General features: G+C 37.9%; 1 protein-coding gene and 1 pseudogene across 1 annotated transcript in view; one reads left to right on the top strand and one right to left on the bottom strand.

Moving 5' to 3' along the window:
- Positions 1–213: 213 nt before the first annotated feature.
- The window catches only part of SOS1 (SOS Ras/Rac guanine nucleotide exchange factor 1), a 138362-nt gene continuing 113116 nt past the window's right edge, over positions 214–25459 (top strand). The window contains exon 1 of the mRNA XM_068564067.1: positions 214–377. Within this exon, the coding sequence (XP_068420168.1) occupies positions 291–377 (87 nt within the window). The 5' untranslated portion in view covers positions 214–290. The remainder of the gene's footprint in view (positions 378–25459) is intronic.
- LOC137778102 (ubiquitin-ribosomal protein eS31 fusion protein-like) lies at positions 22104–22539 on the bottom strand (annotated as a pseudogene).

Raw genomic sequence — 25459 nt, 5'->3', positions numbered from 1 at the left:
CGGGGAGGAGTGGGGGCCCGGCCCCGGGGCGGTGGTGCGGGATGCCGCCGCCGCCGCCTCCGGGCTGCGTTCGCTCTTCGCGGCTGGTGCCCGTGTCGGGTGGGTGGCCGGGCGCGGGCTTCGCCCCCCAGCTCCCTCTCCGGGGCTAGCCCGGCCGCTCGGCGCCCCGAGGGGGCCGGGCCGTCCGGTGGGGCCGCGGCCCTGTTCCGCGCTAAGAGCTCGCCCTCTCGCGGCTCCCCGGCCCGGCCGCCGCCGCCCCTCTCCCAACCCGGAGGCGCCCCGGGGGCACCATGCAGGCGCAGCAGCTGCCGTACGAGTTTTTCAGCGAGGAGAACGCGCCCAAGTGGCGGGGGCTGCTGGTGCCTGCGCTGAAAAAGGTGAGGAGCGCGCGAGACCCCGCTTCCCGGCTGCAGCCCCTGCGAGGGCGCCGGGCCGGGGCTGGGGAAGGGCTGGGAGGCGGGGCGCGCGCGGAGCCGTCTTTCTTCCCGGTCTCACCGCCTCCCAGAAAGGACGGCGCACACCGAGAGGTTCCCTTACACTCGCTGGCTCTCCGTGTTGACATTCACCCGGTGTGGTGTGTGGGAAGGCCGCAGGGAGCCTGGGAGAGTTTGTCCGAAGAATCCAACCGCTGAGAGCTTACCGCCCTGCCCCTGATTCAGAGACGAGAGTTGGAGGAGCCTCCGTTTTCAGTGGAGGTCAAAGCAGGCCACTTTTCCGCCTTTTCGGTCCTCTCCCGGAGCTGCTGTCAGCCTCCGGTTTTAGGTGTCCAGTCTGCTCGTCTAAGTGGGCTCCAGAATGCTCTGGCCATAATGCTTGCTCTAAGTAATTGCAGAGCTCGCCTGCCAGCAGGAACAGGGCCTGCTTTGCTCGCCCTCTGTAATCACTCTTCATTCCCCTGAATTCCCCGACTCCTCCGATTCACAGGGGCGGGTGCACATGCCACTGTCCTTCCTTCCTTCCTTGCTTGCTTTCCTTCCTTCCCTTCCTTTTCTCTCTTTCTTTCTCTCCCTCCCCGCCCCCCCCCCCCGTGTCTGTCTCTCTCTCTCTCTCTCAAAATCTTGGTACTGTCATTCGGTTTGTTGATTAGACATTTTAACAGTTCTTTGTTTCTTCGAGTTTGCCGTATTGTTATCTAAAGTTATATACCCCGTGATCTGTACTTTTACCCGTTTTAGTATAATTAGGAAATGTTGTTACATTTTCAGAGCTTCTGAAGCAACGTTGTGACTTAATACACTAAAACATCAGCAACTGATCTCTGAATGAATATGAAAAACTATCAGATTATTTTTTGTTTTCCTTTTACTTCTTATAAATATAGGGATAGCTTTATTCTTTTAATAGTGTTTCTAAATCCCCATTTCTTGTTGCTCGAAGAATGTTTCATGTTATCTGATTAAAAAATATTTTTATTCCTCACTGAGAGTTGAGGTTATAGTGTACCTTTTCTTTTAAACATTTATACTTTAAAAAACTGTGTTTTAAGAGGTATCTGATATTTCTCAAAGGCCAGCAACTTTTACTTTCCCTTTTGTGCTGTTCTCTCTCTCCCCCTCTTGGTAGCTCACAATGGAACCTATTTGGTTTGTTAGCAGAATTTGCTCATATATTTCAAATATAAGTTACTGACTTTTTTGCTCAGGTGTCTGACTAGTCACAGATATCTCTGTGATAATTGTTTTCTAAGAAAACCAAATCTTTGCCATATGCCTTACCTGCTTTATTCATTAGAAATCCTGTCAGGCTCTCACTCTGTTTACTTTTGCTTTACCTGCAAGCTTGCCATCTTAGGTTGTAATAGAAGGGGAGTAGGAAGTCTCAGTGATGCTAGAAGCAGGTATCCTGACCAGGGTGGGGATGGGGTGGGGAAGAGACAAAAATTATTGAAAATATATAAAAGAACTAATAAAGCACTGTCAGTTTGGGGCTGTTTTGCTTGGAAGCAAGCAGCTCCTATCCCATGGGAGTCACCATGAAACCCTATCAGTTGAGGGTCCTATGAGATAGTGAAAAGAGCACTGAAGGATTTAGCAGACCAGGTCTAACTCTGCCACACTGGTGGCCTGTGCTGAAATCTGTCCACAGAAGCATTTTTTTTGGCTGGCATAGTGTTGTTTTATTTTTAATGTAATCAGATGCCAGTATTTTCAAATGGGAGATATTACATAAAATCTGAATTTTGAGCTTTTCTTGGAGAATAAGAAGATCTCTCCACATTGGGCCAGCATTCAAGCAAGGCAGTAAGCTGCTGGAGCTGAGTAAATGGCTGCCCTCTTTAGACAAGGCATCTATCTATCTCATATTTTCCACAGTCCCCACCAGTCCTCTTTGCTTATTTATATAAACCCGCTTTGACTTTAAGCAGTGATACCCTTGCTTGACAGTAGAAGTGATGGGAGAAGGTGGAAGTGTACACAATCTCCCTGATGTGTGAGATTCTCCCAGTTCTTATTTAAAATATCCACTAAAGATGATTTTAAGCCACCAAAGACAGGTTGAAAATATATTTGGTAGCTCAAAACCTGCATTTTCATCTGCTTGTTAGACATTTCCTGTGGATATCTCCATATCTTCTTTTAGACTTACTGTACTTATTGTACTGTTTGCAGATGCATCAACTTGTGTTATCTAACCTGAGGCTCTTTGAACATGCTGTTTTCTTCACCTGGACGGCCTTTTGCCTGGCCTAACACCACTCATCCTCTGGGCTCTCTGGACCTCAGATGTTTTCTCAGATCCTTAGGCCTGAGTTGGATAGTCTTTCTTTCAGTCTAAATATTCTTTTAGCACCCTAGCCTAGCACTTAACAATTAATTTTAAGTTCCTATTTTTTTCCTGTTTAAGTTCCCCACCCCAACTAGATTGGATGGTCTTGGATTGGGAACAGGGATGATATTTTACCCTCGTTTTATCCTCCATGTATACAGTGCCTGACACCTGGTTGGCGCTTAAATTTGAATGAATGGGTAGGGAAAACCCAAACAAAACGATCAGCTCCCTCCCTTTCACCTATTAAAAAAAAAATTCATGGGGCTTCCCTGGTGGCGCAGTGGTTGAGAATCTGCCTGCCAATGCAGGGGACACGGGTTCGAGCCCTGGTCTGGGAGGATCCCACATGCCTCGGAGCAACTGGGCCCATGAGCCACAATTACTGAGCCTGCGCATCTGGAGCCTGTCCTCCGCAACAAGAGAGGCCGCAATAGTGAGAGGCCCGTGCACTGCGATGAAGAGTGGCCCCTGCTTGCCACAACTAGAGAAAGCCCTCGCACAGAAACGAAGACCCAACACAGCCATAAATAAAAATAAATAAATAAATAAAATAAAATAAAAAATTCATCTTGATTTATTAGCTGTATTACTTTATTTGACTGGTTCAAAACTTTGGAGTCATTTCTGATGACTTATTACTGCCCACACCCAGTCAGAGCCTGTAGCTTCATTCCCCTTGACATGTTCTTTTAATCTATTCCCCCCTACTCCCACTGCTCTTGAGTCCCCTTTCCCAGACTACTGCTGTAGCCTCTTTACTGAGTTCACTGCCCCTCACCTCTCCTTTATCTATTTTTCAAATTTCAGAAGTTATAGGACACTTCTGAATGTGTCACACTCTTGTTCAGAAACGTTGATGTCTTTTGAGGGCATAGAATGAAGTGTATATTTTTTTTTTTTTAATTATTTTATTTATTTATTTATTTATTTATTTTTGGCGGTGTTGGGTCTTCGTTTCTGTGCGAGGGCTTTCTCTAGTTGCGGCGAGCGGGGCCCACTCTTCATCGCGGTGCGCGGGCCTCTCACTATCGTGGCCTCTCGTTGCGGAGCACAGGCTCCAGACGCGCAGGCTCAGTAGTTGTGGCTCACGGGCCCAGCTGCTCCGCGGCATGTGGGATCTTCCCAGACCAGGGCTCGAACCCGTGTCCCCTGCATTGGCAGGCGGACTCTCAACCACTGCGCCACCAGGGAAGCCCTGAAGTGTATATTCTTTGGAATAGACTTGATGGTGATCTGTGGCCTGGTTTCATCCTGCTTTTCTGGATGGATTGCTTACCATAGTCTTTCATATACTTTATGCTTCAGCCAGACTGGACTACTACTATTCCTGAAAATCCCCAGAAGGTCTCAATATATTTGTTAGTCTAGGTCCTACCTTATCTATTGCATAAGCATATTGTGCCTACTGCAGACCAAGTATTGCTCTCAGCACTAAGGATTAAAAGGTAATTGACATCATCCAGAAATGACTAAGTTCGAACATGATGGGAAGTGGCAGAAGATGAGTTTGGAGAGGAAACTGATTTATGGAGAATTTTTTGTATGTTAAGCTAAGGAGTATGAATTTTATCTTGAGGGGATAGATGGCATTGAGGAATTTTAAATAGGGGAGTAACATAAAATTTCAATTTTAGAAAATCCACTTTGGCCATAGAATAGAAAATGGATTGGAGAATAATGAGACCCAAGGTAAGGAGAAAAGTTAGAAGAAGGCTAGGGTTAATAGTCCAGCCAAGAGATGATATGCATTTGAATTAGGATGGAAGTGTGGAGATGGATTTTATTTGAGAGATGTTTAAAAGGCAGAATTGACAGGATCTAGTAACTCACTGAGTGATGGAGGGAAATGGTAAGAGTAGGAGGATTCTTAAGTTTCTGGTTTGAGTGCCTTTAGTCAGGATAGAGAATGTAGGAGGAGAACCTGCTGGGGTGGAAAGAGTGGCATTATAAGATGAGTTTTGAACTTGTTGATTTAAAAGTCATTTTGGGTTATCCAGGTGGACTTGTCAAACTGGCAACTGGTTATTGGTATCTGGTGAAACAGATTTGGGACTTCCAGGTGTGTAAGTAGAGCCATGAGAATAGACGAAGCTTATATCCTATGAAAGACTTACACATGAATGTTCATGGCAGTCCTGTTCAGCAAAAAATTGGAAACAACCCAAATGCCCATCAGCAGGTGAATTAATAAACAAATTGTGATATAGCCATACATTGGAATACTTCTCAGCAGTAAAAAGGAATGAACTGTTGATATACAAGGCAGCGTTGCTGAATCTCAAAATAATTAAGCTGAATGAAAGAAGCCAAAGAAACCACCCCCTGCCCCCTCAAAAAAACACCACAGTATATATACTATAAATTTCTAGAAAATGCATCCACAGTGACAAAAAGCAAGTCAGTAGTTATTTTGGGGGGTGGCTTTTATGTTCATTTGTCTTGATTGTACCAGTAGTTTCAGGAGAGTATACATATATTAAAATTTAACGGATTATACAGCTCAGATATGTGCAATTTATTGTATGTTAATTGTACCTCAAAGAAGGTGTTAAAAAAAAGTAGATGAGACCACCCACTGAAAATGATTAGAGATAAGAATGAAATAAGGCTGGCATCAGAACTGGGGAAATAGAATGGACAGTAGGGTGTAGGGGAAGAGCAGAGGGAAAGGCGTGAGTAAAGGAGATTAAGAAGGAAAGAGTCAGGTAGAGAGAATGGAACCCTAGTGTCTGAGAAGCTGAGAATGGAAGGAGTTTCAAGAAGTGTCATTAACTGTGTCAGGCTATAGAAAAGTCAAATAAGGGGCCTGAAAAGTGTTAGATTTGACAGCTTAGGGGTCACTTATGTCCAAGCAGTTTCGGTGTGACAATAGAAGATGGAAGAGCATGGAAAAAGAATATCAAGAACAGATGAGTTTTTTCAGATTTTTTTTTTTCCCCTAGAAGCTTGGAAATGAAGGGAAAAGAGATACTTCTTTGACAAGAAGGGGATTCAAGTTGGGGAAGACACTTGTTTTTTATTTGAAGGTGATGGAAACTTGTTTATGTTAGGAGGCTTTGGGGAAGGAGCTGATAGAGAATGCTAGTGAAGATACTGAACAAGATGAGCTCAGGAACACAGCAATGGGATTTGCCTTGAATTATTTGCCAGGTACTATTTTAAGTGCCTTGCATGATTTCTCTAATTCTCACAGTATACTATTATTGTTTCTATTTTTTAAAAAATTAGTTAATTAATTAATTTATTTTTTTGGCTGTGTTGGGTCTTCGTTTCTGTGCGAGGTCTTTCTCTGGTTGCAGAGAGCAGGGGCCACTCTTAATCGCGGTGCACGGGCCTCTCACTATCGTGGCCTCTCCTGTTGCGGAGCACAGGCTCCAGACGCGTAGGCTCAGTAGTTGTGGCTCACGGGCCCAGCTGCTCCACTGCATTTGGGATCTTCCCAGATCAGGGCTCGAACCCGTGTCCCCTGCATTAGCAGGCAGATTCTCAACCACTGCGCCACCAGGGAAGCCCCTGTTTCTATTTTATAAGAGAGAACTGAGGTTTGGAAAGGATAACTTGGTTACAGAGTCTGCATTTTTAAGCAGTATTGATGATGATCCGCTACGTCTGGCAGGAGTGATGACATCCTTTCTTCTGAGGTGGGAGGAGGTGAGATAAGATGGGTTTGTAGGTTGGGGAGCAGGTAGTTCATGCTCGGTAGCCACTATGTTCATGATGGAATGAAAGGCAAGATACTTTACATAGAATGAGGAAAGAGAAATGAGTAAGGAGTTTAAGAAGCATAATCCAGTTTTGGAATTGCTGCTGTGGAGTCTGGAGAAGGAGCCAACCAGTGAATTAGAAAGGAATTGCTCAGCAGTGCTGAGTGTGGAAGTTACAAATTTGGAGTAGCGTTCATTGGTCTAGTGGTTGTGAGATTTTCCTCGGGCAGCACTCATCAGTTTAGGTAAATGGGTAGAGAAGGATAGTTGGTTGCAGGTGGCTGCAGTAGAGACGAAGAGAATAGAGATATTTCAGATGATTGGAAGTTAAGCTATAAGAGAGATAATGGAGGTGTAAATGAGAGCTCCATGGATTAGAAATCTCAATGAGTTAGAAGAGGAGGGTAATGGGAGCAGGTAAGGAATTATTTTACAATTTACACCTGGATTTTATAATTTACGTTTTACTGTTTGCTTTATCACATGCTTATCCATTTCTCTATCCATCCACCAATCCATCTTACGTTTTGATGGATTTCAAAGTAAGTTGTGGACATCGGTACACTTTACCCCTAAACACTTCAGCATGTATGTCATTAACTTAGAGTTCAGTGTTTGTTTGCAGTTCCTTTTTTTTTAGGTAAAATTTACATATAATGGAATACACAAATGTTAATTGTACCATTTAATGAATTTTGGCAAATGAGTACAACCTAAGCCTCTACCAAGATATCAAACATTACCATCACTCCTGAAATTTCCCTCATGTGCCTTCTCAGTCAGTTCCTGCCCCCAACCTCCAGAAGCAACTGCTCTTCTGATCTTCTGTCATCCTACCATAGGTTAATCTTATCTGTTCTAGGATATCATATAAATAGAATCGTACAGTATATATTTTTGGAAAGGCTTTTGAGGTTGTGTTTATGAAGAATTCAGTCCTTTTTTCTATCATGTGAACATGTCAAAAGTTTATCAAGTGGATGTATACCAGGGACGTTTCAAGTTTGGGGCCATTATGAATAAAGCTGCCATGAGTGTTCTTATACAGGTTGTGTTGTAGAAATGTTTTCATTTCTCTAGGGTAAATATCAGGAGAAATGGCTCATAGAGTAAGTGTCCGCTAGTTTTATAAGAAACTCCCAGACCTTTTCTCAAAGTGGTTGTACCATTTTATGTTCCCACCAACAGTGTATGAGAGTTCCAGTTGCTCTACATCCTTGCCGGTATTCAGTGTTATTAGTCTTTAATTTTAGTCGTTGTGGTGGGTGTGTAGTGGTATCTCATTGTGGTTTTAATTTGCTATATCCTGATGACTGATGATATTGAGCACTCTTTCATGTTCTTGTAGGTTATTTGTATATCTTCTTTTGGGCAGTGTCTGTGTAAATCTGCTGCCCATTTAAAAAACTGAGCTGTTTTTCTTTACAGTATTGAGTTGTGGGAGTTCTTTATATATCCTGGTTAACTGTCCTTTATCAGATATATGTTTCATGAATATTTTCTTCTAGCCCGTGGCTTGTCTATTCATTTTCCTAATGGTGTTTTTTGATGAACCCAAGTTTTTAATATTGATGGAGTCAAATTTATCAGGTTTTTTTTCTTTTAAGGTTATTGTGCCCTGTCCCAGAACCCCTTGCCTGCCACCAAGTCATGAAGACATGGTCCTAATGCTATTTTCTAAAAGCTTTATAGTTTTAGCTTTTACATAATCTGTGGTCCATTTCAAATTAATTGTGTATGATATGAGGTAAGAATTGAGATTCATTTTGTTATGCTTGTATCTAGTTATTTCAGAACTATTTTTCAAAGAGACTTTCCTTTCCCTGTTGGATTCTGTTGTTGTTTTTGTGAAAATTAAATGAATATATATAATATATATTAATGTAAATGTATATTTAAATATGTAATATATTTAAAATAAATAAATATATATTTTTAGACTCTCCATTCTATTCCATTGGTGTTTTGTTTATCTTTACCCCAATACCACACCGTTGATTACTGTAGATTTATAGTAAGTCTTAAAGTTAGGTAGTGTAAGTCCTCCTTCTTTTAAAATATTATTTTATTGTTTCTAGGTTTTGCATTTCAATATAAATTTTGAACCATTCTGTCAATTTCTACCAAAAAATCTTGGTGAGATTTTAATTGTAATTGCATTGAATCTGTAGATAACTAGGGAGAATTGACATCTTAACAATAGCAAATCTTTGGATTCATGAATGTAGTATAGGTCTCCATTTATTTAGACTTTTAAATTTCTCTGAGAAACACTTTAAGTGTAGAAGTCTTACGTGTCTTTGGTTACGTTTAATCTGAAATATTTTGTTTTTTGATGCTATTGTAAATTGTTTTAAAATTTTATTTTCCAGTTGTTTGCTACAAGTATATAAACAATAGATGAAAATTTGGAGAGCAATAAAGAGAAGTTGCAGGGTGACAGATGTGCCCAGGCCTAGAGAGAATTTAGTCCAAATGGGAGATGAAGGAGGGAGACTTATAAGGGGAAAGAGAGAGGGAATTTCAGAAATTTTATATTGTTATCAATTGGAAGTCCTTAAATATGCATCGAGTCCTTCAGTATGCCGAAAATGCATGAAAAAGAAAGGCATTATGAAACTCAAAAAAGTTGTTTAATGAAGATGATATAACTGAATAAAAAACAAAAGCATGTAGCTGACTTGTATATTGATCTTGTATCCTTTGACCTTGCTCGTAGTTGTTTTGTAGACTTTATAGAATTTTCTACATAATTATGTCATCTGCAAATAGAGTCTGGTATTTCTTTCTTTCTTTCTTTTCCTTATTTTACTGACTAGGAGGACTTCCATTACAGTGTTGAATCAAAGTAGTGAGAGTGCTCATCCTGCCTTGTTCTCATTCTTAAGGGAAAAGCATGTCTTATTTCACCATTAAGGATGATGTTAGTTTTCATTGATGCTGTTTATCAGATTGAGGATTTCCCCTTCCACTTTTAGTTTTCTGAGAGTTTTGGGGTTTTCTAAAATCATAAATGGATATTGAAGTTTGTCAAATGATTTTTCTGTGTCTCTTAAAATAATCATAAGGTTTTTCTCCTTTATTCTGTCAGTATTATGGTAAATCACATTAATTGATTTTGAATGTTAACCTACATTTCCTGGATAAGCCATAGCAGATAGTATTTTATTGATTTCCTGCTTTGTGTCAGTATTCTAGGCACTGTGCTTGGTACTTTACGTACTTATCTCTGTTCTACCCATTGACTTTTCAAGGTGGTGATTTTTACAGCTGAGTTTTACAGATGAGGAAATGGATCCTCAGGCAAATTGCTCAAGATCTTGTGACTAATGAGTAGAATCAAGATTTGAACTGAAGTCTGTTTAGCTTAAAAGACAACTCTTTCCACTGTACTGTGTTTCTTCCTTTGAGTAGGCAGTATAATACAGACAGTGGTGTTCTAATTGTCCTGCACCTTAGGTTTTAGGGAAGCAGTGCCTTAGGAGAGAAGGAGGCTGAATGAAGAGGGTTTTGAAACTCCTTGAGTTAGGCTGAGAAGCTTAACTCTTTTACATATTGGGGCTCTGTGTAGAATTGCATTTGACAAAAGGATTCTGCTGTATAAAAAAGTAATAATTTTAAAGGTGGTAGTTAATGAAAAGACAGCATAGACCATAAAGGAAAGGGCTGAGAAGTAATGGTCTTGGGATGGCAATAGGAAGCTAGGAGACTATCCTTGTATGTTTATATTTGGGAGTGAAGGAAGTGACATTTTAGTGGAAGTGGGAGTTAGCCAGGTGAGCATGAGGAGGAAGTGTGTTCCAAGGGTTTGTGGTCCAAAGAGTCTTTGGAGTCCAAGAGGAGCTCAGCATCTTAGGAATTCTGGGTAGCTGGAGTCTGGAGCATGGGGCCAGGTCTTGTGAACCAAATTGTTGCATTTTATCTTGTGAGCAGTGAGGAACTACTGAAAGGTTTTAAGCAGGATATTGATAATTAGATATGAATTTTGAAGGATCACTGTTTGCTCTGTGGAGCCTGGATTAAATGGCAGTAGAACTGTAGGCAGGAAGGTAGGTTAGGGGACTTTTGCAGCAATTCATGGAAGGGATGATGGTGGTCTTGACTAGGGCAGTAGCTGTGGGGATAAAGAAAAGTGGACAGATTTTATTTTATTTTTATTTATTTATTTTTGGCTGCATTAGGTCTTCGTTGCTGCGCGTGGGCTTTCTCTAGTTGTGGCGAGCGGGTGCTACTCTTCGTTGCAGTGCACGGGCTTCTCATTGCGGTGGCTTCTCTTGTTGCAGAGCGCGGACTCTAGGCGGGTGGGCTTCAGTAGTTGTGGCATGCGGGCTCAGTAGTTGTGGTTTGCAGTCTCTAGAGCGCAGGCTCAGTAGTTGTGGCTCACGGGCTTAGTTGCTCCGTGGACCGTGGGATCTTCCCCAACCAGGGCTCGAACCCATGTCCCCTGCACTGGCGGGCGGATTCTTAACCACTGCACCACCAGGGAAGTAGTGGACAGATTTTAGATTTAGAGGTAGATTGGTAGTTGAATGACAGGGTAGTGAGAGGAGTCAAAGCTGATTCCCAGGATACTGGCTTAGGAGTCTTAAGTGGTAACGGTGATAAAAGGGGGGATACTGGGAGAGGAACACCTTTGGAGGGGAACTAAGAAACCATCAGGACTCTGGGAATGAGAAGGTGTGAGAGAATTGTGATAGGAGGAATTTACACATTGTGGGTAGTCAAGCGTGCAAGCATGGAGGGCATCTTTGTTGGATTGTCCTTATTAATTACAGGCAGGTACAACCTGAAGGCCCTGATGATGTCTTTCAATGTACATTTCAAATACCGTCTCCTCTACAAAGGCTTTCTACTACAATTCCATCCCCTAAGTAGAATGAATCTCTTAATTTCTTTAGTACTTTATACTTCAACTTTAGTACTTAATGATAATCTGCCCTTTAAAGTTTGTTTGTATCTGTGGCTTCTCTCCTCCACTATATTGGGAGCTATTTGAGAGCACGATAGGATCCTACTCACCTTTGTATTCCCTGTAATGCTTAGCATATTTCTCATGTATAGCAGGTGCTCAGTACATACGTTGAATTGTATGCAGTTCTGATCTTGTCCCCTCAAGAATATACTTACTCAGGAGTTAGTTGAGATCTTTACCAGTCAAAAGGCATTGGAATTGTCATGTTTGGTGTATCCTATTTTAGCAAATAGGGAAACAAATAATTCATTTGAAATGGCAAAATAGAAAAAAAAAGTATAATGCTGCAAGGGAGAAGCAGATGCCAAGATGGGATTAAGCATGCAAGAAATTTATTAGGAGAAGTGCTTGTGAGAGAAAATGAGGACAGAGGCAAGGAGAGTTGTCAGACTGATGTAAGTCTGACTCCAAGTGAAGGAGAGAGGTAAGGAAGGAAGTCTGGATGAAAGTGTCGTAGTTCTAAGGAAGTTCACCGAGACCTCATAAGTCCTTGAGCCAAAGGTGCCTATCACAAAAATTCCTCATCTCCCAGGACTGGGGCTGCCTTAGTATGCCTATGGTGCTCTTTGACTGGCAGCAGCCAGTGAGAAGTGTGGCCTCCATGCACAGTGATGGATTTCAGTGTGCAGCAGCTGGGGCCCACAGTCAAGTATTTCCCCTGGAGTCAGAGATCTGAGAGGCTCATTCTCATAGCCATCCAGGGTCATCTCTGTGGCTATAAATTGCCTGATTTGAGAGAATTTAATTACAGTATTCCCTCAGTTAAAGTGGTGATTTGTTCCCCCCAAACCCCTTATGCTTTAAGAAAAAAATACCTTAGGATGAGTTCTAAAAGTCAAAACTTAATTGTCATTGATATTAATAGCACACAGTTTGCTTTGGTAGTTATCAAATAAAGTTTGTGTCTCATATTCAAGTTTATTTCATAATTAAACCTATAATGTACCAAACCACAAACAAAGCAGTAAAGATGAAAGAAAACAATGCAAATGATACCTGTATTATTACTATATGAACTAGTGAACCAGAAGCACTTCAGGCACTTCAGCAGTACCTTGAGTAGTCCAACCATCCAGTTATGAAGATGAATGCTTGTTGACTTTCCTTTCTAGACTGGGCTACCTCAGGCAGACAAACACAAATCAGTAAAAGAAATTACTCATAAAGTCAAATTCTGGAAATCTCCCATTGGAGTTGGGGAAGGGGGCATACACTGGAGAAAAGAAGTAATTTAAAGTTTTGGTTTTATGGACCCTGAATTACTCAGATATTATTTTTAAAGTAGGTATTTTAAAATTGTAATGGGAAGATGATTTTGAAAAGAGTTTCCTTAATGCTACTTTCCTGCTGATTTTGACTGGTTTGGTTTTATTCACCAAATTTGTTGAGTATTTATTGTATGGCAAACATTATGGACAATTAAAAAATAAAACATAATTGTTGCTTTTATGAAACTTGTATATGGTGGTAAAAAGAAAATCTGTAATCTTCCCATATGTGTTAAAACACTCCAATCCTAGTATACAGAAAGTTTGGTTCAGGGTTAGAAATAAAAATTTAAAAAACAGATAAAAAATAAATAAGTCTTGGAATTAAAAGTAAGTTGAGTTTTAAATTAGCAGAGACTTTTTGTAATAAGCTAACTTAAATTCCAGTTATTCTTTTATAATTCATGAAACAAACTTTTCCCTTTCTATATAGACAAGTCCCATTTTCTATTTTACTTACAATGTAAACCATTTGCAAGTAAATTGATTTCTGCGTATGGCTCGGTAGTTTGTAATGGAATGCACTTACTGATAATTGCATTCACAGCTGTTTTGTTTAAGGACTTTGATAGGATTCTGATTTCTGTACATGTGTTTAATAACTTTTTCTTTTATTTATTGTGGTAAAAAATATATGTGTATAACATAAAATTAACCATTTTAACCATTTCTAAGTGTAAATTCAGTGCCAAAAACTGCATGCATAAGGTTGTGCAACCATCACCACTATCTATTTCCAAAACTTTTCATCACCTCAAACAGAAACTCTGTACATATTAAGCAATAACTCCTAACTTCCCCCTCCCCCAGCCCCTGGTAACCTCTAATCTACTTTCTGATTTTATGAATTTGCCTATTCCAGATACTTTATGTAAGTGGAATCATACAATATTTGTCCTTTTGTGTATGATTTATTTTAGTTAGCATAATGTCTCATCCACGTTGTATCAGAATTTAATTCCTTTTTAAGGCTGAATAATATTTCATTGCGTGTGTATACCACATTTTGTTTATTCATTCCTCTGTTCATGGACACTTGGGTTGTTTCTACCTTTTGGCTATTGTGAGTAATGCTACAGTGAACATTGGTATACAAGTATTTGTTTGAGTTCCCGTTTTCAATTCTTTTGGGTATATACCTGGAAGTGGAATTGCTGGGTCATTTGGTAATGCTATGTTTAACTTTTTGAGGCATTGTCATACTGCTTTCCACAGCAGTCACACGATTTTACATTCCTACCAGCAATGTACAAAGGTTCCAATTTCTCCACGTCTTCACTTATATTTGTTATTTTCTGTTTTTGTTTTTTTTTTTAATTGCCATCCTAGTTGATGTGAAATGATACCTCATTGTGTTTTGGTTTGTATTTCCCTAATGACTAATAACGTTGAACGTCTTTTCATGTTCTTAACGGCCGTTTGTATATCTTCTTTGGAGAAATGTCTGTTCAAGTCCATTGCCCATTTTTAAAATTAGGTTGTTTGTGTTTTTGTTGTTAAATGTTAGGACATCATTGTATATTCTTGATATTAGACCCTTATCGGCTCTATGATTTGTAAATATTTTCTCCCATTAAAACACAACCAAAAAGCTGTCTTTTCAGTTTCTTGATAATGTCCTTTGCACAAAAGTTTTAAATTTCAATGAAATTCAGTTTATCTATTTTTTTCTTTCATTGTTTGTGCTTTTGGTGTCATATCTGAGAATCCATTGCAAAATCCAAGATCATGAAGATTTACCCCTAAGTTTTCTTCTAAGAAGTTTATGTTTTAGCTCTTACATTTAGGTCATTTGTCCTTTTGGGGTTAAATTCTGTATTTGGTGTGAGTTAGGTGGAACTCACACTGAATACATGTGGAAATCTGTGGAAAATTCATTTCCACAGATGTGGAAATGAATTCATTCTTTTGCATATGGAAATCTGGTTGTCCCAACACCATTTGTGGAAGAGATTGATCTTTCCCCACTGAATAGACTTGGCATCATTGTCAAAAATCAGTTGACCGTAGATGTATAGATTTATTTCTGGACTCTCTATTCTATTCCATTGGTCTATGAGTCTATCTTTATGGCAGTACCACACTGTTTTGATTACTGTAGCATAGCGTAGTAAGTTTCGAAATTAGGAAGTGTGAGTCCTACAACTTTGTTTTTCTTTTTTATGATTGTTTTGGCTATTCAGCAGTTCCGTATGAATTTGAGAATTGGCATTTCCATTTCCGCAAAAAAGGCTATTGGAGTTTGATAGAAGTTGCATTGAATTTGTCGATTATTTTGGTTAGTATTGGCATCTTAATATAAAGTCTTCCTACCCATGAACACAGGATGTCTCTCCATTTATTTAGGTCTTCTTTAATTTTCTTCAGCAATATATTGTAGTTTTCAGGGTAAAATACTTCCACCTCCTTGGGTAAATCCATTCCTAGATATTTTATTCTTTTAGATGCTATTATTCTTTTAGTTGCTAAATGGAATTACACTCCTAATTTCCTTTTTGGATTGTACATTGTAGGTGTATAGAAACACAACAGCTTTTTTTGTGTTGATTTTTGTTCTGCAACTTTGCTGAATTAATTTACTAGCTCTGGTAACTTTCTTATGGATTCTCTGGGACTTTTCTACATATAGGATGATGTCATCTGCAAATAAAAATAGTTTTACTTCTTCCTTTCCATTTGGATGCCTTTTATTTCTTTTTCTTGTTTGATTGCTCTGGCTAGAACATCTAGTACAGTTTTGAATAGCAGTGGTAAAGTGGGCATCCTAGTCTTATTCCTGATCTTGGGGTGAAAGCTTTCAGTTTAGCTGTGGGTTTTTCATAGATGCCCTTCGTCATGTTGAGGAAGTTCCCATCTATTTCTAGTTTTAGGAGTGTTTTTATCATGAAAGGATGTTGGGTTTTGTCAAATGCCTTTTCTGAGTTAATTGATCATGTGTGTTTTCCTTCATCCTATTAATGTCTATTATATTGATTTTTTTTTAATGTTGAATTGCTTCTGCATTCTTGGGATAAATCCCAGTTGGTTAAGATGCTGTTTTAATATGCTGTTGGATTCAGTTTGCTAGTATTCTGTTAAGAATTTTTGCATCTATACTCATAAAGCATATCAGTCTGTAATTTTCTCATGATGTCTTTATCTGCCTTTGGTATTAAGGTAATGCTGGCTTCACAGAATGAGTTAGGAACTGTTCCTTCTTCTTCTGTTTTTTTGGAAGTGTTCGAAAGGATTGGTGTTAATTCTTCACATGTTGGGTAAAAATTCACCTGTGCTGCTGTCTGGTCCTGCATCTTTCCTTGTTGGAAGGTTTTGATTACTGAGTCAGGTTTTGATTACTGATTTCTTGTTATATGTCGAGATTTAAAATTTCTTCTTGGGGCTTCCCTGGTGGCGCAGTGGTTGAGAATCTGCCTGCTAATGCAGGGGACATGGGTCCGAGCCCTGGTCTGGGAGGATCCCACATGCCACGGAGCGGCTGGGCCTGTGAGCCACAATTACTGAGCCTGCGCGTCTGGAGCCTGTGCTCTGCAACAGGAGAGACCGCGATGGTGAGAGGCCCGCACACCGCGATGAAGAGTGACCCCCATTTGCCACAACTGGGGAAAGCCCTCGCACAGAAACGAAGACCCAACACAGCCGTAAATAAATAAATAAATAAATAAAAATTTCTTCTTGAGTCAGTTTAGGTTAATTTGTGTGTTTCTAGGAATTTGTCCATTTATTCTATATTATCTAGTTTTTTGGTGTGTAATTGTTCATACTATTTTCTTACAATCTGTTTTATTTCTGTGAGGGCAGTGGTAATAATGTCCCCACTTTCATTTCTGATTTTAGTTATTTTTGTCTTTTCTTTTTCTTAGATGATCTATAAAAGGTTTGTCAATTTTGCTGATTTTTTTCAAAGAGCAGCTTTTGGTTTCATTGATTCTATTGTTTCTCTGTTCTCTGTTTCATTTATCTCTAATTTTTATTATTTCCTAGCTTTGTGTTTAATTTCTTTTCTAGTACCCCAACATGTAAAGTTAGGTTGTTGATATCTTTTTTCTTTTTTAACGTAGACATTTATAGCCATAAATATCCATCCAAGTGCTGCTTTTGCTGTATCTTGTAAGTTTTGGTATGTTGTGTTTTCACTAAGTATTTTCTAATTTCCCTTAGGATTTCTTCTTTGAACCTTTGGATGTTTAAGAATGTGTTGTTTAACTTCTACATATTGTGAGTTATCCAGTTTTCCCGCTGTTGATTTCTGTCTTTATTCTTAGAAAAGATTCTGTCTGATTTCAATCTTTTTAAGTTTATTGAGTCTTTGTTTTGTGGCCTAGCATATGGCTTATCCTGGAGAATGTTCCATATGTACCTGAGAAGAGTGTGTATTCTACTGTTATTGGGTGAAGTGTTCTGTATATGTCTGTTAGGATTACAGTGTTCAAGTCCTCTACTTCCTTATTGACCTTCTATCTAGATGTTCTGTTATTGAAATTGGTGTATTGAACTAATATTTCTCCCTTCAATTTGGTCAATGTTTACTTCATGTCTTTTGAGGGTCTGTTGTTTGTGCGTATATATTTATTTATTTGTTTTTTAAAAAAATTTTATTGAAGTATAGTAGATTTATAACGCCATGTTAGTTTCAGGTGTACAGCACAGTGGTTCAGTTATGTGTGCGTGCGTGTGTGTGTGTGTGTGTGTGTGTGTGTGTATGTATTCTTTTTCAGATTCTTTTCCCTTATAGATTGTTACAAGATATTGACTGTAGTTCTGGGTGCTATACAGTAGGTACTTGTTGGTTATCTATTTTATATATAGTGGTGTGTATATGTTAACATATCTGTTTACAGTTGTTTTATCTTCTTGATGAATTGACCCTTTTTTCAAAATAAAATGTCCTTCTTTGTCTCTTGTAACAGTTTTTGATCTAATGCCTATTTCGTCTGATATTAGAATAACCACACTAATACCCTTTTGTTTTCTGTTTTCATGGAATATCTTTTTCCATTCTTTCACTTTGAAACTATTTATACTTTTGTGTATAAAGTGAGCAGCATATAGTTGGATCATGTTTTTTAATACATCCTGCCAATCTCTGGCTTTGATTGGAAAGTTTAACCCAATTAAATTTAAAGTAATGGCTGATAAGGAAGGATCTCTGCCATCATTTTGCTTTTTTGTTGTGAAATTTTATACCTTTTTTGTGGCTCATTTCCTCCATTACATACTGCTTTCTTTTTTTAAATTAGTTTATTGTAGTGAACCATTCTGATTTCCTTCTCATTTCCTTTTGTGTGTATTTTAAAAAAATAGTTATTTGGCCGCTCTGAGTCATAGTTACGGCATGCAGGATCTTTAGTTGCGGCATATGGGTTCTTAGTTGTGGCATGTGGGATCTAGTTCCCTGACCAGAGATAGAACCTGGCAGAGTCTTAACTACTGGACCACCAGGGACATCGCTTGTGTGTATTTTTTAGATATTTTCTTTGTGGTGAATTACATTTAATGTCCTAAATTTATAACAGTTTAGTTTGCATTGATATGAACTTAACTTCAATAACATACAGCTCAGTCTTACCCCCTTATGTTGCTGTCGTCACAAATTACATCTTTACACATTGTGTATCCAGTATCATGGACTCATAGTTATTTTTTATGAATTTGTCTTTGAAATCCTATAGGAAATACAGTGAAGTTAGAAACCAAATATACAGTAATACTCGTTTTTATATTTGCCAGTGTATTTACCTTTACTAGAGACCTTTATTTCATCATATGACTTTGAGTTGCTGTTTAGTGTCCTTTCATTTCAGCTGAAGGACTATCTTTAGCACCTCTTGTAGGGCAGGTCTGATGGTAGTGAACGCCCTCAGCTTTTGTTTATCTGGCAACATCTTAATTTGTACCTCATTTTGAAGGACAGTTTTGCCAGATATAGAATTCTTGGTTGACATTTTTTTTCTTCAACACTTAAATATGCCATCCTACTGTATTTGGGCCTCCATGGTTTCTGATAAGAAATAAGCTGCTGATCTTATTGAGGACCCCTTGTACATGAAGAGTTGCTTCTCCTGCTGCTTTTAGGGTTTTGTCTTCGTTTTTGGACAGTTGGATTATAATGTGCCTTGGTGTGTGTTTCTTGGAATTTATCCTACGTAGATTTTATCGAACTTTTTGAATTTGTAGATTAATGTATTTCATCAGATTTGGGGTGTTTTCAGCCATTATTTCCTCAAATATTATTTCTGTCCCTTTCTCTCTCTCTCCTTCTGGGACTCCCATAATGCATGTTCTGGTCTACTTGTTATCCCACAGGTCCCTTAGGTTTTGTTTAGTTTTTTTAAAAAAAGCATTTGGAACATATTTAAGTCAGTTGTTTGAAAGTTTTTGCCTAGTTAGTCTGATGTCTGGGCTTCCTTAACCAGTTTCTCTCAGTTAATTTTGTTCCTTTGAACATGCCATACTTTCCTGTTGTTTTGTATGCTATGTGATTTTTTTTCTTTTTTTAAAACTGGACATTTGAATACTATAATATGGTAACTATTGAAATCAGATTCTTCCCTTTCCCCAGGGCTTGCTGTTTTATTGTTTGTTTTTGTTTTTATTTGGTTTTGTTTTTGATTGTTGAAGCCTATCAACATGTTTGTTTAATGACTTTCATAAGTGATTGTTTTTTTCAAACACAGTATTCCTTGGTGTGTATAATCACTGAAGTCTCTGTTACTTAGTCTGTGTTTCCACAGTATTTTGACAGAGATTTCTTTGAGCTCCAGGAGCTAAAAAATCAACCAACCAAACAACAACAGAAACCTCTCCCAGTCTGTACAGATTGGCTCTGTGCTGGTGCACTCTTGTAACACCTTGTGAATTGCCAGTGGGACATAGCACTAATAATTAGAGTAAAATTCAGATCCATATCCTGAGATTTGTCCATTGTGCTATGTAAGATAAAGTTTTCTGCTTTTCACAAGAAAATAATTTGTATTTGGTTTAAATTAATTGTGTCCTAGTATTTGGTTTTTAAAATTCTTAGTTCTTGACTTAACAAGCAGGAGGTACTTTCAGAACCCTTGTTACCCTGTTCCACTGGAGAACCCAATTAAATTCAAGAAATATTTGAGGAGCTTCTGTATGCAAAATCTTGTGATTGGCTTCATAGGGTAGTAAAAGGATAACCAAGATTTTGCATCGAAGTATTTATAATATAGTGAATAATAAGTTCCAAATATAGATATCATTTAAAGAACTAATATAGTATCTTCAAAAAAATAATGCAGCACAAATGTGTAAATCTTTTTAATCATTGGATAAATGTTGAATTAACTATGTTCTAGATATATACACATACATAACATAACTTTGAGGAGCTAAGGCTAGGGTAAGAAGTACTCCTGAATAGATATAGGCTACTTCAGTATTTCTTAAACATCTTCGTTTTTTAAAGTAGTAGTCTATGAAATTCTATCAATTGTACTTTCATTTAAATTAACAAATATACTCTTTTATAAAATCACAAATACGGTTGATCCTTGAATAACACAGGTTTGAACTGTATGGGTACACTTACACATGGATATTTTTCGGTAGTAAATACTACAGTACAACACTGTTGGTGGTTAGTTGAATCTGCAGATGCAGTGGAACCGTGGATATGGAAGGCCAGCTCTTAAGTTACATGTGGATTAACCCCCGAGTTGAATGGCCAACTGTACCTTTAGGAAAATTTAAGCTACATGTTATTTACATTAGTTTATTTAGAGTGCCTTTCTCAATATCTGTAACTGAAATCACACCTGTTCATGAGAGATTGAGAGTCTTAGTGGGTGGAAAGGGAGACAGTGGGTTATTTAAGCACATTCAGTGTATTTTGGAGGGTGGCAAGGCTTTGTGGGGGGGTGTTGCATTGGGGCATTTAGGACAGCATGACAAGAGGGATGGAGAGAGGAAGGTGAGACATTGATATCAAAGATGACATTTACATTGTTGGAAACTTTGACTGAGGTCACCTTATATATGGGAAGGGAATAATAGGCTCTTACTCCTCCCTCCCTCCATTCCTTCCTTCCTTCCTTCCTTAAAAAACCACAGAATTTCCTGCTGTCAGTTTCTAGAATTCAAAGTTCTATTTTAGAACTTTGGTTATGTTATATAATTTCATTAAGTAGATTGTGACTTCCTTAAGTAGATTTTTCTGAGATTCTGAGGATTTAATCTTCATTTTATAGCATATCTATGGGTAAATGTGTTCTCACCATCAAACAAATCTCTAGGAATAGCAATCAGTTTATAAATTTGAAGTAATTTTGAAAAGATAACTTCCATTAGAAAGTTTCTACCTTAAAATAAGCATTTCAACAATTAGTATCAAATTTACATAACATTTTTGTTTCATATTGTATACTACAGTGTTCTTTTTTCTTTTTTTCAGTGTTCTTTTTTTAATTAATTTATTTCTGGCTGCGTTGGATCTTTGTTGCTGCACGTGGGCTTTCTCTAGTTGTAGCTAGCGGGGGCTATTGTTCATTGTGGTGAGTGGGCTTCTCACTGCAGTGGCTTTTCTTGTTGCAGAGCATGGGCTCTAGGCGTGCAGGCTTCAGTAGTTGTGGCATGTGGGCTCAGTAGTTGCGGCACACGGGCTTAGTTGCTCCGCAGCATGTGGGGTCTTCCCAGACCAGGGCTCGAACCCATGTCCCCTGCATTGGCAGGTGGATTCTTAACCACTGCACCACCAGGGAAGTCCCACTACAGTGTTCTTAATTGCATTGCTACTTTACATTTTTACACTTACATGTTTGCTATTGAACTCATCAACATTTAATAATCCATAGTAGCAAATTCTTGAAAACACAATTAATTTATAAACTCATTTTAGTCTTTGGTAATTTTTTCAAATGTTCTTCATATTTACATTTTTTATATAGTTAATATACTTCTCAATATTGAACATGACAAATATAAAAAGTATCCTATTTCATTTTTTAAATTAAAAACCATAACGCTTTATAAAAGTTATTTTAACTTATAGAACACAATCACAAAATTCAAAGCTCAAAAGATTATACAGTGAAAATCTTCCATCTCGCTCCTCTGCTCCACTGTTCTTGCATTCTACGCAGGGGCAACCAATTTACAAGTTTCTTGTGTAGAGATTTTTCCATGATAAGCTTGTGTATGTGTATATATGTGTGTGGTGTATGTGTGTGTGTGTTTTTGGTACACCTTTTTTTAGTACCTTTGTTTTTTCCCCCCTTTTCAGTATATTTTGGAGAGCATAGCAATTAAGATTATCACCTTTATTCTTTTCTATGGCTACATACTATTATTTAGTTGTGCTATAATTTAACTAGTCTCTCTTTTTTTTTTTTTTTAATTAGGTCATGTCTTTTATTAACCAGTGTTCAATTACTTGTCTTCTGGTTTGTTGAAACAATAGGTAAGACAACATTTGCCACAATACTGTGTGTCAAAGTGGCTCACCATAAAAACTCCAGCACCACATTCATCTGAAGGGCACTCCCGATGAAGGTGACTGATTTTGCCATTCTCCTCCACCTTATAGTATTTCAGGACAGCCAGCTTAACCTTCTTTCTCTTATGCTTGTTCTTCTTGAGAGTGGTGTAAGACTTCTTCCTTTTCTTAGCACCACCACGAAGTCTCAACATTTAGATGAAGAGTGGACTCCTTTTGAATGTTGTAGTCAAAGTACATCCATCTTCCAGTTGCCTGCCAGCAAAGATCAGTCTTTGCTGGTCAGGAGGAATTCCTTCCTTATCCTGGATCTTGACCTTTACATTTTTCTGTTGTATCTGAGGGTTCAACTTCAAGAGTGATGGTCATCCCCAGAAGGTCTTCATGAAAATCTGCACCTTGGCAGCAGTTCTGCTGCAGATGGCAGATCCAAAAGCTAACTAGTCCCTTATTGAGAAACATTGAGGTCACTTTCTGTCTTTTTGTATTATAAACGCTTGTAGCAAAAACTTGTATATATGTCCTATCACATATGAGTGAAATGTTTCTTCATGTCTCTTGCCCATTTTCTAATTAGATTGTTTGCTCTTTTACTAGAGGTCTTTATATATTTTGGATACTAATCCTTTGTTGGGTCTGTGGCTTGGAAATGTTTTGTCCCACTACTTACCTTGTCTTTTTATCCACTTTCCAGGGGCTTTCTCAGAGCAAAAGTTTTAAATTTTGGTGAAGTCCAATTTATCAGTATTTTACTTTTTTAAAAATATTTATTTATTTATTTATTTTGACTGCGCTGGGTCTTAGTTGTGGCACACGGGATCTTTGTTGCAGCATGCGGGCTCCTTAGTTGTGGCATGCGGACTCTTAGTTGCAGCATGCACGTGGGATCTAGTTCTCCAACCAGGGGTCAAACCCGGGCCCCCTGCATTGGGAGCGTGGAGTCTTAACCCACTAGACCACAAGGGAAGTCCCTATTAGTATTTTTCTTTTATTGGTTGGTGTCAAGTCTTAAGTACTCTTTGAATATCCATGGATCCTGAAATTTTTCTTGTGTATTTTTTCCTAAAAGCTTTATAGTATTACATTTTACATTTCAGTCCATGATACATTTTGAGTTATTTTTGCATAAGGTATGAGACTTAAGTTGAAGTGCATTTTTTTGCCTATGGATGTCCATTTGCTCCAGCACCATTTGTTGGAAAGGCAGTCCCTCCTTCATTGAATTGCTTTTGTACTTTTGTCAAAAATTGGGCATATTTTTATGGGTCTATTTCTAGGTTCTCTTTTCTGTTCCATGTGTTTCTCTCTATCTGCAAATGCTACACAGTTTTTATTACTATAGCTGTAAAATAGGTCTTGAAATTGGGTAGGATGTTTCCTTCTATTTTATTCTTTTCCCAAATTATTTTAGTAATTCTAGTTACTTTTCCTTTTCATATAAATTTTAGAATAATCTTGTCAATATCTATAAAAAATCTTTCTTGGGATATTGGTAGGAGTTGTGTTAAACCCATGTATTAATATGAGGGAATGGGAGAATTGACATCCTTACTATGTTGAGTCTCCCATTCCATGAACATAGAATGTCTCTTCATTTATATTTAGGTTGGTTTCCTTCATCAATATTTTGCCATTTTTAGCATACAAGTCTTGTGCTTGTTTTGTTAGATTTGCACCTAATATTTTGGGTTTGTGGGGGTTTTTTTTATTATTACTATTTTATTTTGTATGTCCATGTGTTCATTGCAAATAGAGTTGATTTTTTTACATGTTTATCTTGTATCTTATGACCTTACTGAATTCACTTATTTGTTCTAGGTTTTTATTTTTTTTGCTTTTTTAGATTCTTTGCAGTTTCTACCCAATCATGTAGCTGACAAATAGGGATGGTTTTATTTTTTCCTTTCAAATTTGTGTGTTTTTTTATATCCTTTTCTTGTTTTATTGCACTGGCAAGAACTTTTCAGCACTATGTTCAATGAGTATGTTGAGAGTGGACATTATGTCTTTTTCCCCAGTTTTAAGGGGAAAGTGTTCAGTCTCTTACTCTTAAGTGTATGTTAAGTATACATTTTTGCAGATGCTCTTTATCAAGTTGAAGAAGTTCCCTCCTATTCCTCTTTCTCTGAGAGGTGTTTTTTCCCGTATGAATGGGTACTGAGTTTTGTCAAATACTCTTTTTTTATTTACCTCAATTGAGATGAATTATGTGGTTTTTTTCTTTAGCTTTTTAATGTGGTGGATTATATTGGTTGGTTTTAGAATATTGGTCTAGACCTGCATCCCTGGAATAAACTCTGCTTGGTCATAGTGTATGATTCTTTTTGTATATTGCCAAATTTGATTTGCTAATATTTTGTTAAGGATCTGTAATTATGAAGGATGTTGGTCTGTAGTTTTCCTTTTTTGTTCTGTGTTTATCTGTTTTTTTGTGTTTTTTTAAAATCAGGGTAATACTAGCTTAATAAAATGAATTTGAAAGTATTCCCTTCAATTCTATTTTCTAGAAGAGATTGTGGAAGATTGGTGTTAATTCTTTAAAAGTTTGCTGTAATTTTCAGTGAAACCATCTGGACCTGGAGAGGTTTTTGGATGTTTTGAAATTACCAATTCAATTTATTTATTTAATAGGTGTAGGACTATCCAAATTTTTTACTTCATATTGGGTAAGTTGTGGTAGTTTTTTGTTTTGTTTCATTTTGTGAGAAATTGGTTCATTTCTTCTAAATCATCAATATATGTTTGTGACGAGTTGTTAGGATTAGAAAGGCTCCCCTAGACACCCCAACAGTATAAGGATGAAGCATTCTTCATGGTTTTATGATGAAAATTATAATCTTCTAGCTATTATAGCTCTCTGAAGAAAATGTTCAATCAAAATATTAAATCATGCAAAGCATTTAACATTTTCAAACAGTTGCCTAATAACAAACTTTTAAAAGAGATTATTCATAGCACTGAATTATGTTTTTCAAATATTTGAATAGTGTTTCCTTACTGTCCTTTCGTAGTTGCAGGGTGTGTAGAGATATTCATGTTTCATTCCTGATTTATACCTTATGTTGGTAATTTGTGTCTTCACTTTTTTCCTTTGTCAGTCTTGCTAGATGTTTGTTGATTTTTTAAAAAATTAATTTTTATTGGAGTAGAGTTGCTTTACAATGTTGTGTTAGCTTCTGCTGTATAGCGAACTGAATTAGTTATACGTATACATATATCCACTCTTTTTTAGATTTCCTTCGCATTTAGGTCACCACAGATCATTGAGTGGAGTTCCCTGTGCTATATG

This window comes from Eschrichtius robustus, chromosome 15 (genome assembly GCF_028021215.1).
Source record: "Eschrichtius robustus isolate mEscRob2 chromosome 15, mEscRob2.pri, whole genome shotgun sequence".
NCBI classification, from domain to species: Eukaryota; Metazoa; Chordata; class Mammalia; order Artiodactyla; family Eschrichtiidae; genus Eschrichtius; species Eschrichtius robustus.
The sequence above is the reverse complement of the archived record's forward strand: the minus strand, read 5'-3'. Positions and strand labels throughout refer to the sequence as shown.